The 15,533-nt window shown below is 42.9% G+C and overlaps 1 protein-coding gene across 1 annotated transcript in view; it reads left to right on the forward strand.

Moving 5' to 3' along the window:
• Nucleotides 1-11,239: 11,239 nt before the first annotated feature.
• The window catches only part of LOC144248279 (3'-5' RNA helicase YTHDC2-like), a 30,153-nt gene continuing 25,859 nt past the window's right edge, over nt 11,240-15,533 (forward strand). The window contains exons 1-5 of the mRNA XM_077790279.1: nt 11,240-11,414; nt 12,043-12,133; nt 12,507-12,700; nt 14,300-14,499; nt 15,106-15,272. Coding sequence (XP_077646405.1) covers nt 11,240-11,414; nt 12,043-12,133; nt 12,507-12,700; nt 14,300-14,499; nt 15,106-15,272 — 827 coding nt within the window. The remainder of the gene's footprint in view (nt 11,415-12,042; nt 12,134-12,506; nt 12,701-14,299; nt 14,500-15,105; nt 15,273-15,533) is intronic.

Below are 15,533 nucleotides of genomic sequence, written 5' to 3' on the forward strand. Positions count from 1 at the left end.
CTAAATGTGTATAAATACATAACTTAATTCATGGGATCATTAATGATCACAGCAGCAAACAGCTGTCTGGTTACAAATGTACCATAATGCTTAAACCCCTGTGTAAGAGAAGGGTGACCTTTTTGTTCGATGCAGCTGCAGATAGTAATTTGTTTCAAGGAAGTTTGTTTTTTACAGCGGTAATAGGCAACAGGCTGTGAATTGCTGATAACACGCATTCCTAAGCTTTTACAGCAGTAGTAGGCAATAGGCTTTGCATTGCTTAACTGATAACACGCATTTCTAAGATAACACGTATACTTGAGACTGTGAGAATCCCCAGATCAAAGGACACCTGTGAGGAAGACAACCAGCCTTCATCCCACGACCACTAGAAGGCAGAAAACGACCACCTAGCAACAGAATGCGACTGCGCAGAAGAAACGAGTGAACTAAGGAAGAAGATAAAAAGAGCGAACTAGGGGATCACAGGCGCGGCAGTTCGGCGGAGCGGTTGCTCCCCTCTGTCGCCGCAGCGCTGCTTTTTACTTTGCTCTCATATACTCTATTAAATGAATTAAATAAATTCTATTAATCGGATCAGATGGCCTCTTGTGCTCACTCATAACAATTTGGTGCCGTGACTCGGATTGCGGATTTGGAGGACCCCTCTCTGGGAGAGGCGCCACAACTCCGCTCTTTCGAGCGGACTCAGACTGGGGGTCTTGTCCTCATCCCGACCGACGAACCCAAAAGCCTTGAGAGGAAAGCAAAAAAAGGGAAGCGGGCCCAAGATACCCCTTAAATTTTGTGCACAAATCCGAACGAAGACGCAGGACGCGTAAGTATAAGGGTTCCGTTCGGGCGGGGTCGGGATCCCGGAGTGTGGCGAGTGTGTGAGTTGCATGAGAGGGGAGCCGGCAGCCGGACTCCCCAAGTGAACGCAGACCCTCAGTAGTGCGGTTCCCAAAGCCCGCGAGGGCCTGGGCCACAAACCAGGGGAAGTGATTGTGATTCTTTGATTATTTGTGTGTGTTAGAAGGCACTCTGGAGGAATGGGGCAGGGGAAGAGTAAATCCCCCTCCCCAGTGGGGGTAAAACTCCCTTCGATTCCTAAGGACAGTCCCCTAGGATTCATGTTGACCAATTGGGAACACTTCCCAAGAACGAGGGGAAAGGATAAAGCAAAAATGATACATTACTGTATAGAAGTGTAAGGAGGGAAGGAAGTTTCCAAAAATACATTCTGGCCCATATTCGGGTCCTCAGAAGAATAGGTTAGACAAGCTCTAAACATCTGGGTGAGCACTAAACAACCCCCTGACCCAGAGGAGAGTGACTATGCTAAGACCTGGGTGAGTCGACCAGAGGTGCTTGTGTTCAAACTTTCCGAAAAACCTAAGGGGAAAAGAAAGGGATGACCAGAGGAACTAATAGTAGCCCCACCCCCTTATGTTCCTCCTGTACCACGAGCACCCCCTCTCCCCTCATCGGATGATGAGTCTGACTCAGATTCTGAACAGCCTGGCCCAGTCACCCGGAGCAGGGCAAAAGGCAAACTGTTTCCCCTGAGGGAAATGCCCATGGGAGGGCCACAACCAGGAATAGGATTCATTTCTGTTCCCTTGAGCTCGGGAGATGTGAGAGATTTCAAGAAGGAGATGGGAAACTTATTAGAAGATCCTTTAGGTGTGGCAGAAAGAGTGGATCAATTTTTGGGCCCCAATATATACACTTAGGAAGAACTGCAGTCCATACTGAATATCCTATTTACGGTTGAAGAAAAGAACATAATTAGGGCAGCTGGGATGCGGGTCTGGGATGCCCAGCCGGCACATGCTCAACACCCAGCTGACACTAAGTGGCCTCTTCAAAATCCTAATTGGAATAACCAAGACCAAGATCATAGGGTCAATATGCGGGACTTCCGAACCATATTAATTAATAGTATTCAGGAATCAGTCCCCAGGGGTCAAAATATCAATAAGGCATTCAATGACAGACAGAGGGAAGATGAAACACCCACTGAGTGGCTAGAGAGGCTGCGAAAGAACTTCCAATTATATTCAGGATTAAGACCGAATGATCCAATGGGGCAGGCAATATTAAAAGTGCATTTTGTATCCAAGTCTTGGGACAATATTAGAAAAAAGATACAAAAGATGGAGGATTGGCAGGATAGGGATTTGGCAGAGCTGCTGCGGGAGGCGCAGAAAGTGTACGTCCGGAGAGAGGAAGAGAGTCAGAAGAGGCAAGTTAAAATGATAGTTGCTGCGGTAAGGGAAAGTAGGAACATAGAGACAGGACAGAAGAAGTCTACTCGAGACAAAGCGGGTAATAAAGAAAGGGGGGGGGAGAACAGAAGAAAAGACTTGTTATTATTGTGGCAAAAAGGGACATTTCAAGAGAGAGTGCAGAGTGCGGCTTAGAGATGAGAAAGAATTCAAGGCCGACTAGGGGGGTCAGGGGCTCTACTTTATGGGGACCCGGAGACATCAAAAAGAGCCCTTGATAAAATTAAAGGTAGGTCCCCAAAGCCAGGAAATAGAATTCTTAGTCGATACAGGGGCGGAAAGATCTACCATTCAATTCCTGCCCCAAGGCTGTACCCTGTCAAAACAGACAGCTATGGTAGTAGGGGCAAAAGGGGAACCATTTGAAGTACAAATTATTAAAGAGGTAATGGTAGAATCAGAAACTAAAATGGGGGTGGGTGACTTCTTATTAGTCCCTGAAACAGACTACAACCTATTGGGGAGAGATTTAATTGTTGAATTGGGAATTCAAATCGAAGTAGTAGAAAAAGAATTGAAAATCAGGCTTTGCCCTCTACGATTGGAAGATGAAGAGAAAATAAATCCTGAAGTATGGTACAATCCGGGAACCGTAGGCAAATTGAATATGACTCCATTCGCGGTAAAGATCAGAAACCCTGAGGTCCCGGTGAGAATAAAACAGTACCCTATTTCACTAGAGGGAAGGAAAGGATTGAAACCCGAAATTGAAAGATTACTAAATAAAGGATTATTGGAACCATGTATGTCGCCTTTTAACACCCCCATACTCCCAGTTAAAAAGGCAGACGGATCCTGTCGGCTGGTGCATGACCTTAGGGAAATTAATAAGCGAACCGTGGCTCGGTTCCCAGTAGTGGCAAACCCCTATACCCTTTTGAGTAAATTAGGACCTGAAAACGAGTGGTATAGTGTCATAGACCTGAAAGATGCCTTTTGGGCCTGCCCTCTGGACGAATCCAGTCGAGATTATTTTGCCTTTGAATGGGAAGACCCTGACACGGGGAGGCGACAGCAACTCAGGTGGGCGGTATTACCTCAAGGATTTACGGAATCTCCCAATTTATTCGGGCAAGCCCTAGAACAAATTTTGCAAAATTATAAAACAGACCCAGAGGTAAAGCTAGTTCAGTATGTGGATGATTTGTTAATAGCAGGTAAAGAAGAAGACAAAGTCCGGAAAGAAAGTATCAAACTATTAAATTTCCTGGGACTGAAAAGATTAAAAGTTTCTAAAGCAAAACTACAATTTGTAAAAGAAGAAGTTAGATACCTAGGACATTATTTGAAAAAGGGAGAAAAGAAAATTGATCCAGATAGAGTACAAGCAATCCTATCCCTGCCTTCACCGCAAAATAAACGACAAATTCGTCAGATATTAGGACTTACAGGGTATTATAGGCAGTAGATTGAAAACTATAGCGGAAAGGCAAGATTTCTGTATCAAAAACTTACCCAAGATGGGCACCTTAAGTGGACAGAGGAGGAAAAATCTAAATTCCAAGAATTAAAAGAAACTCTGTTCCATGCTCCAGTCCTAAGCCTCCCAGATTTAAAGAAGCCCTTCTTTTTATTTGTCAATATTACAGATGGGGTAACTTATGGAGTACTTACCCAGGACTGGGCGGGGAAAAAGAAACCTATTGCATATCTATCTAAAATTCTAGACCCTGTAAGTAGGGCATGGCCGGGCTGTTTACAAATAATTGCAGGCTGTGCAGAGTGAGTAGAAGAAACAAAGAAAATCACCTTTAATGCCACTCTGAAGGTGTTAACTCCACATAACATACGGAGTGTGATGCAGCAAAAAGCAGACAAATGGATATCTGATGCCAGGCTCCTAAAGTATGAGGGGATTCTATTAGAAACCCTAATTTCACTTTAGAAACCACCTCATTGCAAAATCCAGCCTCCTTCCTCTTCAGAGAGCCAGAGACTAACCCACTGACTCACGACTGTGTGATCACTATAGAAGAGCAAACTAAAATTAGACCTGACTTAGAAGAAGAGGAGTTAGAGACTAGAAAAAAGCTGTTTGTAGATGGATCATCCAGAATAGTAGAGGGCCAAAGAAAATCAAAGTATGCCATAGTAGGGGGACCTGACCTAGAAGTAATTGAGTCCAGAGCCCTAAAGAAAACATGGTCAGCCCAAGCCTGTGAAATATACGCCATCCTAAGAGCCTTAGAATTATTAAAGGGAAAAGAAGGAACCATTTATACAGACTCTAAATATGGGTACGGAATAGTACATACATTTGAAAAATTATGGGAGGAAAGGGGCCTTGTGAATTCACAAGGAAAGAACCTAGTGCATCAGAGATTAATAGTAGCCCTCCTGAAGGCCTTGAGAGGCCCTGCAAAGATAGCTGTAGTTCATTTAAAAGGGCATCAGCGGGGAATGGATTACCGGAGTAGGGGTAACAACGCGGCAGACCATGAAGCGAAGAAGGCTGCAATTATCAAGGCACTGACCTTGAGCGAGAGAGCCAGGAGGGATCCTACAAATACCCCAGAGAATCCTGGGTTAACCACCCAGGATAAATTTGTATTTACTGTAGAAGAGCGGGAGAAACTTGCAAAATTGGGGATAAAAGAAGAATCGGGGAAGTGGCTGTTAACGGATGGGAGGGAAGTTCTGCCTAGGGCCGTAGCCCAGCAAATGCTTACTAAATTACACCAGAAAACACACTGGGGCGCTCAAGGGCTGGTAGACCGCTTTGCCACCCATTATATGACTGTGGGTCTCCATGATCTAACAAAAAGTATTACTAAGGGTTGCCCAACCTGTTTACGTGTAAATAGGAAGAATTTAAGGAAGCCACCCTTGGGAGGGAGACCCGTGACAAAGAGGCCTTTTACAAATTTACAAGTAGACTTTACAGAGCTTCCCAAAGTGGGGAGGATAAAATATCTTTTAGTTATAATAGATCATCTAACACATTATGTGGAAGCAATCCCCACCGCTAGGGAGACAGCCCGAATGGTGACAAAGGCCCTGCTAGAGGAAATAATACCCAGGTATGGGGTCCCAGAAACAATAGACTCCGATAAAGGCCCCCACTTCACTTCAAAAATAACACAGCTGCTGGCAGAAGCCCTGGGCATAAAATAAGAACAACATACTCCCTGGCACCCCCAGAGTTCCGGGAAGGTAGAAAGAATAAATGAAGAAATTAAAAAACAACTCACTAAATTGGTACTAGAAACTAAGTTATCTTGGATAAAATGTCTGCCACTAGCATTATTAAATATTCAGACTCAACCACGATCAGACATAGGGCTTTCCCCATTTGAAATGTCATATAGGATGCCCTACTCCCTAGAGAAAATTCAATCTAATCCTAATATCACTGACCAAAGTATTAACAAATATTTTAACTGTTTTAATGAAATACAAGAAACAGTTATGGGAAAAGGGGATGTGGGCCCAAAGACCACCATTAGATCTTGTATTACACCAGGTACAACCCGGCGACTGGGTTCTCATCCGAAGCTGGAAGAAAGATTCAATCACCCCAAGGTGGGACGGACCGTATCTGGTTTTAATCACCACTGATTCCGCAGTTCGTACGGCAGAAAAGGGATGGACCCATGCTAGCAGAATAAAGGGGCCAGTGGACCCGACTCGATTCCATGCAACTTCCAGAAAGACGAGCTGGAAGATTGATGGGAAGCCGGGAGATTTGAAGCTAACAGTAAAGAGAACCCTCAAGTAATCTTAATGGACACTGCCAGTTCCGGGGACATTTGGGTCGGGAATGACTGGGGATTGCAAACACAACTGATAGGAGAAACAAAACCCCCAGGATACTGTAAGCATTTAGAAGACTTAGCTCAGCAGCCCTATTATCGGCCCATCCGACTCGAAAGGGAGCAGAGACCTTGAGAAGGGGAGGGTCATGCCAAGCATGAAGATATTAGAATAAAATGTAGCTGGTTAAATTGTGATTGTTTCCCTTTTGCTTGCTTTTCTTGTAAAATTTGTAAAAAGCTGTAGTGGGCTCACTATAGAAAGGGGAGGGCTCCAAAAAGTGTGTGTCAGCGCTGCTGGCTAGAGCAACGCAAGTTAACCTCTGAAATATTGAATTATAAGGTCGCCACTTGGGAATTGACTAAAGAATCTCCCGAGTGGTGGGAAATTTTTGTAAAGGGAATAAACCCTGAATTCCATTGCTACCACTCCAACGAGCTTTCAAGTCCATTTCTTACGGACATAGTCCAGGTCAAGTGTCGCAGGCTAGTCAAGAGACTTAGGTGCGACACCCCACAATTAAATGAGAAAAATTAGAACTCCCGGAGGTCAAAGTGGGAGAGAGGAAATAATCCCGCCCCTAAAGAATATCTCTGCTGTCAAGAAGATGGCCTACCCTATAGCTTATAGCAACCAAGTTGACAGGCGAGACAGAGAGGTAGCTAGTGGGGATGAAAGACCCTCCCAAATCGTAAGAAAAAACCCTGACCACCATAGGCACAAGAATGATGACAATAGAATAAAAAAAAGTAGGAATGTAAAATTAGGTATGATAAGCAACATCCCCTGCAGTGTGTACTACTCAGCCCTAAAGATTCTTACATTTGTGATGATATGCTTTCCTCTCCAAAGTGTTGCTACTGAAACCCATGAACCCTTTAAATGGACAATAAGTAAGTGGGAAAATCATAATACTCATTATAACCTGCAGACTGTGATAACCTCTGGGGCACCAAGCTTTAAAGCTGGAGTATGTAACATAACCAAGAATCCAAGCTGTAGGCGGCTGTTAAATTTGACAAGTTTCTATATGTGCCCTGCTTCAAATTTAGGGAGGTCATATTGCAACCTCCCCGGGCATTACTACTGTGGTTATTGGGGTTGTGAGACAATAGCATCAGCATGGGCCCCAGGAGGAGGGTCGGATAAATACCTAAGGGTAGGATATGGACCAGCTAAATGTGTAAAGCCACAAGAATAGCCATGGACAGGGAAAGATTTACTGAAGAACTGTACTTTCATATACCTCAATGTTACTCATTCAAATGACCCAGGGTGGCTATTGAGAAAGACATGAGGAATTAGGCATTAAATAAAGGGACACAATTTGAGAAACCTAATACTTATTAAGAAAAAACCTATTCCCTATGACCCTGCACCAATTGGACCCAACAAAGTAATAAGTGACATTAAAACTAAAACAATTAACTACACAGAGACAGAGGTTATTACCAGCCATATTAACATAGATAAGTCAAGTGTTCCTAAACCCGAGCATGCCACCTTGTAGAAAATAATGCAAGCCACATTTGGCATTTTAAATTATACATACCCAAATCTAACAGAGGGTTGCTGGCTCTGTTACATGATGAATCCACCCTTTTATGAGGCGATAAGATCCTCTGCCAAAACCAGAAGAATTAATGGGACAAACCCAAGAGAATGTCTGTAGAAACAGAGAAAAAATAGCACCCCAAGAATAACCCTAGCACAAGTAAGAAAAAAAGGAAAATGTGTGAGAAAGGTACCCGCAATAATGCAACACTTGTGTGAGACGACAATCAGCATCAAGAGAAAAGATAAACTAGCAGAATGGCTCCTGCCAGCGCCCAACACCAAATGAGTATATAATACACTCAAAACCACCCCTTGCTTATCCATAAGGCTTTTCAATGAAAGTTCAGATTATTGTATACAGGTGTTAATTGTCCCTCACATATCATATCACCCAAAGGAATATATACTAGAGCATCAAATAACTCCCAAACACCATCTAGTCAAAAGAGAACCACTCACAGTATTAACAGTAGCAGTCTTACTTAATGTGGGTGGAGTTAGAGTAAGAACGGGGGTAGCCTCCCTAGTAAATCAACAACAAGGTATGAAAAATTTACGAATATCTGTAGATAAAGACTTAAGCAAAATCGAAAAAGCCATAGATGGGTTAGTAAAATCAGTCAGATCCCTCTCTAAGGTTGTGTTACAAAATAGACGGGGACTTGATCTATTATTTTTACAACAAGGGGGGCTCTGCGTTGCCTTACGAAAAGAATGTTGCACTTATGCAAACCACACAAAAATTGTGGTTGATACTATGACTGAATTACGCAAACAAATAGAGCAAAGAAAAAAAAAGCAAGAAGCTCAGCAAAACTGGTATGAATCATAGTTTACTCATTCCCCTTAGTTAACAACTCTTTTGTCTACCATTGCAAGACCAGCAATTCTGCTCATCTTAGTGCTAACTTTCGGACCCTGCATCTTTAATAAGCTTATTGCTATAGTAAAAAGTAAGTTAGAGGCCGCTCATTTAATGATAGTAAAATCAAAATATGAATCACTCACTCAAGTAAAAGCCGAAAACTATCTAAAACTTAATAGAAAAGAATTAATGCAGTTCAATGAACAAAAAGAAGGATAAAAGAAAAGGGGGGAAATTGTAAGAGAAGGGTGACCTTTTTGTTCGATGCAGCTGCAGATAGTAATTTGTTTCAAGGAAGTTTGTTTTTTACAGCGGTAATAGGCAACAAGCTGTAAATTGCTGATAACACGCATTCCTAAGCTTTTACAGCGGTAGTAAGCAATAGGCTTTGCATTGCTTAACTGATAACACGCATTTCTAAGATAACACGTATACTTAAGACTGTGAGAATTCCCAGATCAAAAGACACCTGTGAGGAAGACAACCAGCCTTCATCCCACGACCACTAAAAGGCAGAAAACGACCACCTAGCAACAGAATGCGACTGCACAGAAGAAAACGAGTGAACTAAGGAGGAAGATAAAAAGAGCGAACTAGGGGATCACAGGCGCGGCAGTTTGGCAGAGCGGTTGCTCCCCTCTGTCGCCGCAGCGCTGCTTTTTACTTTACTCTCATATACTCTATTAAATGAATTAAATAAATTCTATTAATCAGATCAGATGGCCTCTTGTGCTCACTCATAACACCTGCATACTGGAATTCCTTTTTTGTTTGGGTTGTTTGGGGGTTTTGTTTGTTTGTTTGTTTTGGGTTTTTTATGGGTTTTCTGCTTCTTTTTGTTTTTTGGGTTTTTTTTTTATTATTCAAGGAACTGAAAAGATAAATATATCTTGTGCTCTTTCATTAACTTGATCTTGAAGAATTGGCTTACCAGTGATCCTTGCATCATATTTCAACAGCTAGCAAGTCTTACACCACTTAAAATATTTTAAAAATCCCAAACAAACAAAAACCAGAAAGACTAATTATTTTACAGTCAAACCTGACACAGTCTAACACAGTGCATAATAGATACTACTTTTTCACCAACATCCTTTGCAGTTCTTTTTCTCTTAGAACTGGCATATTTTGTGGAACATAAGAGTGTTTACAAGAGATAAAATGTTCTGCAAACTGAAAAGAAGTCAGCAAAAGTGACTCTAGGGAAGGTAAAATAAGAATGCCTAATTGTATTTAAACATGCAGATGTATTTTTTGCGTAAAACTGTGCTGCCTCTTAATTCTTCTTATAAAAAATACATGGGCATTTGACGTATGTTAATACAAGAAAATAATTCTTATTCCAGGGGTTATTTGTTTTGAGTAAACATTAGCCAGAAGGTATTTCTGAGGCCAATCATGAAAGCAGAATTTTTAAATACTTACAGGTTGTTATTTCTAATACGAAAATCCACAGCTAGTAATTTTTACTAGGAGAATACGTATAAAGAATACAATCTCCATGTCTAAGAGCTTGGTCAGGCACAATTCTTTGCTCATTCATATGCTGAGTGCAGACTGCGACTCAGTATTCAGCAGGGCTGCAGCAGGCAGTGCATGCCTGACCACACTCTCCTATTTTTTCACCCTTCTAATAGCATTGGAGAGTCAAAAAAGCAATGAAAAGAGAAGGGCATGTATTAAGGAAGTTGTTATGCAGGATGCACTCAGGCTTCACACCATTTAGCCATACAGATGAGCCCTAACCCAACAGTTATCTCTGTGCACTGCTGTATTTACAGGATTGCAAACTGAGAGCAGAATTGAGCCGAGGAATCTTTTTTCAGAATCATGGGGCTTTTTGTCTGTAGGAAGGCAAGCTGATGCTGTTAAGAGGTAGAAACTGTTAAGAGATCTGGGTTCTTAAGTAAAGATGTGACTCTTTCAAATTAGTTATGAACTCTCATTTTTCCTTGTTGATACCAAGGATGATAAGAGGAATGCTCATCTTATTCAGCTGACGTGTTTAATTTTCCCTGTGATGTGCTTTGAGGTGGCAGTACTGAATGTCTCAGGAACAGCTATGAGGAACTAGCATTTTGTACTTTGATTGAAGATACATAGTCAGATACCTGAACTGAAAAACTGAAAAAAAAAATTAAAGTAACCTTAGAACAGATCAATTGTTCCGCTCCAGTGTAATCTCTCAGTGCAGAATTATGCTGAAGTTAGCTTTGTAAAAGCCTTGCTGGAGGTCGCTTAAGAGCTATTTTTCAGCTAGCTACATCAGACAGTGTTTATTTTCTATTTATTTAATTGCCCATTTCAACTGAGGAGTAGTAGCTTATTCTTCTTCCAAGTACTCTCCTTCTGACCTAATGATGTTTCCGAAGCAGCAGCCTTCAGTACCGAGGCCTGTGTCAGGCCCAAGTGGATTTGGTTAAGTTTCTAGCTCGTGTCTTCAGCGTGGAGTCAAAGGACAGCAGGAAAAGCAGGGCAAGTAACACTTTACCGAGCGAGGAGGCTGAGGCCCGAGATGACCCTCGCCGCAGCTACGTTTCACACCATGCCATGAAAGCAGGTAATTTATGACGGGACAGGGAGCAGGGCCGCGTTCTGCCCGTAGCCACACGCGCAGCGCGGTGCTCGGGCAGCCGTGCCCCCCGAGCGGCGGGAAAAGCGCCAATTTCCTCCCGCCGGGGCCGGCTCGGCTGCGGGCGGCTCCAGCCGGCCCCGCCCCGCCCCGGCGGCGCCCCTCGGGCCGAGCGGCTGCGGCCCCGGGTCCGGGCGGTGTCGGGGCCGTGTCGGGGCCATGTCGCGACACAGGCGGGTCCCGCGGCGGCAGCCCGGCGGGGCTGCGGGGGACGGGGCTGCCGCCGCCGCGGTGCGCGCCCGGGCCGAGCCCCTCGGGGCCGCCGGCGTGGACGAGGTGGTGGCAATAGCGGCGCAGCTGGCCCTGGAGCGGTTCCGGAGCGGGGACGAGGCGGGTGCGCGGCACGGCCCGGCCCGGGGGCAGCTGCGGGTGTGGGGAGGGCGCTGGCAGCGGGTCAGGGAGGGGATCCTGCCCCTCTGCCCGGCCCTGGTGAGGCACGGCTGGGGTGCTGTGTCCATCTCTGGGCTTCCCAGCACGGAGACAGGGAGCTGATAGAGCGGGTCTGGCAGAGACCACTGAGATGAGAGGTCTCTCATCAGGAGAGCTGTGGGAGTTGGTCCTGTTTGGCCCAGAGAGGACTGAGAGGGGATCTCACTAATGCATATGAATATCTCCAAGATGAGTCCCAGGAAGGCGGTGCAGGCTTTTTGGTGACAGGACAAGGAGCAATGGCCATAAATTCAAAGAGAAGTTCCACCTGAACATGAGGGAGAGCTTCTTTCCTTTGAGAGTGGCAGAGCACTGAAACTGCTGCCCAGAGAAAGCATTGAATTTCCCCCTCTGGAAACATCCCAAACCCTAGATGTGTTCCTCTGTCACCTGCTCCAGGTGACCCTGCAGGGGGGTTACACTGGGTGGTCTCCCTTCCAATCCTAAGAATTCTGTGGTTCTGTAACATTGAGTTGTCAAGATTACTGCCTGTTGCATTGTTACTGTCTTTTCATTATTATTTATCATTCTAGAGATGGAATTTCCTTCTAGTTTCACTAGTACTGAAAGAGCATTTGTTCACCGGCTCTGTCAGTCTCTTGGACTGGTATCTAAAAGCAAAGGGTGAGTCGGGGTACAGTTTTCAGTTCTTTGGTGCAGATGATAGAATTTCAAGACTAATGATAACCTGATTGATGTTTTCAACATCCTCAACTTGCTACAAGGAATAGTGTTAGAGAAAAAAGTGTAAAAGTAGCTACACATATGAGCATCTTTGTTCATTGCTGTATGCATGCTTGAAAAAGCTTGTGACATGCATTTTGGGACAGCTTGATTTTATACTCTGTGGATTTAATGGCTCCGTTAAAAAAGGTTCTCACTGTGATTTCTGTTTTTTTTTCCAAAGATTTTGCTTAGCATCTCATACCCTGACAGATAAAAGTTAACCTAGAGTAGGTTCCTTTTTCCTAAAATAAGTTTCCCCTCCCCCCGACAGAAAAGGAGCCAATCGATACCTGACTGTAAGGAAGAAGGATGTGTCAGAGGCACACGCAGTCATGACTTGTGACTTGGCTCTCTGTACGAAACACGCCGTTCGGAGCCTAATTCAGCGCTTTCCCGTCACAAATAAGGAACGCGCGGAGCTCCTGCCAAGGACAGAGCGAGGAAGTGCCTGTGCTGTTGAATCTGGTACGTTCAGCATGTGTTCTGATTTGGACTTGTCCATCGACACCACTCGAAACTACCTGCAACCCAGTGACAAAACAAACCTCTTCCTGCTCTGTCCGCTCTGGTGTCCTAACAGACACCTTCAAACAAATGCATTAATTTTCCTTACTTTTAAGGTCTTTTATAACTGGTGCTGTGAGGAACTTGGGAAGTCATATCATGCACATTGAGATGTCCACCTTGTGTTGTGTTAATTTAGAATCTTTGAGCCAGTTCCAGCCAAATCTTTTTGGAAGCACATTTTGAAATGTGGCTTCACAGAAGTAACTATGAGGTGGGGTTGAAGAGTCAGTGTTACTGTGATGCCATAAGAATGCCTATATTAGAAAATGAGGTTGTCTGTTCTGCTTATAGAAATTAATGTCCTTGATAAATCAAAAATTTCAGTTTTTACTTCTTCATCTCTACAAAATAGATTTGGTCCTTAAGAGACTACTGTCCAGACTTCTTGATTTCTTGAATATGGAAGAGTTCACGGAAAGACAAACTTCTGTCGAAATGTTGGGGTTTTTTTTAAAAGCAAGGTTTTCATCTAGATTATTGCTTTAGCAGCTACAAGTGGAAGAGTTGCACTGTGTTTCTGTGTGCAGAGATGGGTGTAGTGAACAGAAAACATTTGTACCGGTATGCCTTGTTTAATTGCATGTTTTTGATACGTGGTGTCTCTTCTTGAAGCGCTTTCTTTGCTGTTATTTCCAATTGTTTTAGTTGTTTAATAGGATTGTTATATGAACCAGAGGGAATCTGTAATAAAAGTACTGAAATGCAATGTCTTAGGAATGTAAGGGATAAGTTAATGAACAGTCTAATATTTGCCTTTCTCTGCATCTCAAGAATGTATTTTTAGTTCTCCTGATCTTTTAGTCTGTTTGTCTTGGTACAACAGAGCTTGAAATTTAGAATATGAATCTGTTAATGGCATTACATATGTATAACTGAGTTTACAGCAAACTTTTCATTCTGCCAGAGAATAATTCTCAAGGAATTATAGAGTAGCACTTGCAATGATGGATGTGAAGTAGCTCCCTCAGAAGATGTGCCTGTTTTTTGGCTACTTATGCACTGCTTTCTAACACATCGCACTGCTGCGTGGGGGCCAGGGCTCTTGATACAGCATGCTTGCATTGGTATGATTTCAGGCAAATGTGTGGAATAGCTTAAAGGTTTAACTCTGTCAGTGTGTATTTCTAGGGGGAACTGCAGGTGTGAAATGTGGGCGCAGATACAAAGGCCACCAAAATACGCCAGGCTGATATTCTCTGGTTTAGTTTGTTTCTCCTTTTGCTCTTTGTAGGCTTTTTTGACTTGGAGCAATGCTCTGGAAGAGTCTGGTTTTCTTCAAAATACCTATGAAAGTAATATCTGTTTTGAAAAATATCTATTGCAAGCACTGCAGGACATGCTATAAATATGACGTCTAAATGTGTGATGGGTTTGTCACTTTACCCACAGGGATGCATAAAAAGCCAGCAATGTTAATTTTTAAGTACAATTTTTGAGCAGTGTTTTTGTGACCTTCCTCTGTGTCTGCATAAATGACCTTTTAACTTGTCTTCACAGAAAAGAAAGAAGTAAACAAGACAAGTGGTCGACTTAATGATGGTATCCCCCAGGTCCCAGGGAAAAGAGGGGAATCAGAGTTTGATTCCTTCAGGCAGTCACTACCAGTTCTTGAAAAACAGGAAGAAATTGTCCAAACCATAAAGGACAATAAAATTGTTTTGATTATAGGAGAGACTGGATCAGGAAAAACGACGCAGGTATGTTGCTTCAATGAAATAAAAACTATAACAGTATTTATTCTAAACTAATGCCAATTGTGTAACATTTGTGATATGGGGTACTTTGATGCTATTTCAAGGCTTTCCTTTTCCTGTGTGATTGAAAATGTTGTTCCAATTTATTTTCTTGCTTTTGAAACACTAAGCCTCTAGATAGGTACTAGAAGCAAAAATGATTCCTTACAATTTTCTGGTAGATACCATTTTTTCATTAAAATAATACAAAATATTGAAGGGAAAGTAGCTGTGATGTTTGTATAACCCTTTTTCTTCTAAGGCTAGTTCTGTTCTTAGTATCCAGAGTAATCTATTTTTTGTGTTAAAATGTGAGATTATCTGCAGGGCTTTGGTTTTTTTTTTAGATTTCTCTGAAGAAGGAGGGAGGAACTGTAAGGTTTTTCTTTAAAAAAAACCTAAATAGGTTATACTTAGAAATTTACTTTCTGCTGATTCAGATATGCTTGCTATGATAATTGTAATGAAAAGTCTTTTGCAATGTGCAATATTGATATGCAGTTAATGGTTTCCCTGTGCTAACAAAGCTGTGACTTTCTCAAAAAGCAAATTTGAACCACTTCTTTACAGATCCCTCAATTTATCCTTGATGACTGCTACAAGAATGGAACTCCCTGTCGTGTGTTTTGTACTCAGCCAAGACGTTTAGCAGCTGTTGCAGTGGCTGAAAGAGTGGCAGCAGAAAGAAGAGAGAAGATTGGCCAGACAATTGGTTACCAGATCCGGTTAGAGAGCAGGTACCAATGATATTTCTAAGTGTCGGTTGATCTTGTATTGGTCTTATGAATCTTGTGTACATTGAAACTGCAGCCTCACAGGTGGGATATGTTACTGCAGGTAAGGAATACGTAAGGGTGAAAAGGATGGCTTTCTTCCTGTGTTTTGCAGTTTGATGTAGAAGGCTGTCTTACAGAACTGAATCTCAGGTATTTTCTGTTGATTTCTTCTGCATGGAAATCCTTGTCTGATTTTCAGATCAAGTCTACACTTTCTTCTTT

This window comes from Lonchura striata, chromosome Z (assembly GCF_046129695.1).
Source record: "Lonchura striata isolate bLonStr1 chromosome Z, bLonStr1.mat, whole genome shotgun sequence".
In the NCBI taxonomy this organism is placed as follows: domain Eukaryota; kingdom Metazoa; phylum Chordata; class Aves; order Passeriformes; family Estrildidae; genus Lonchura; species Lonchura striata.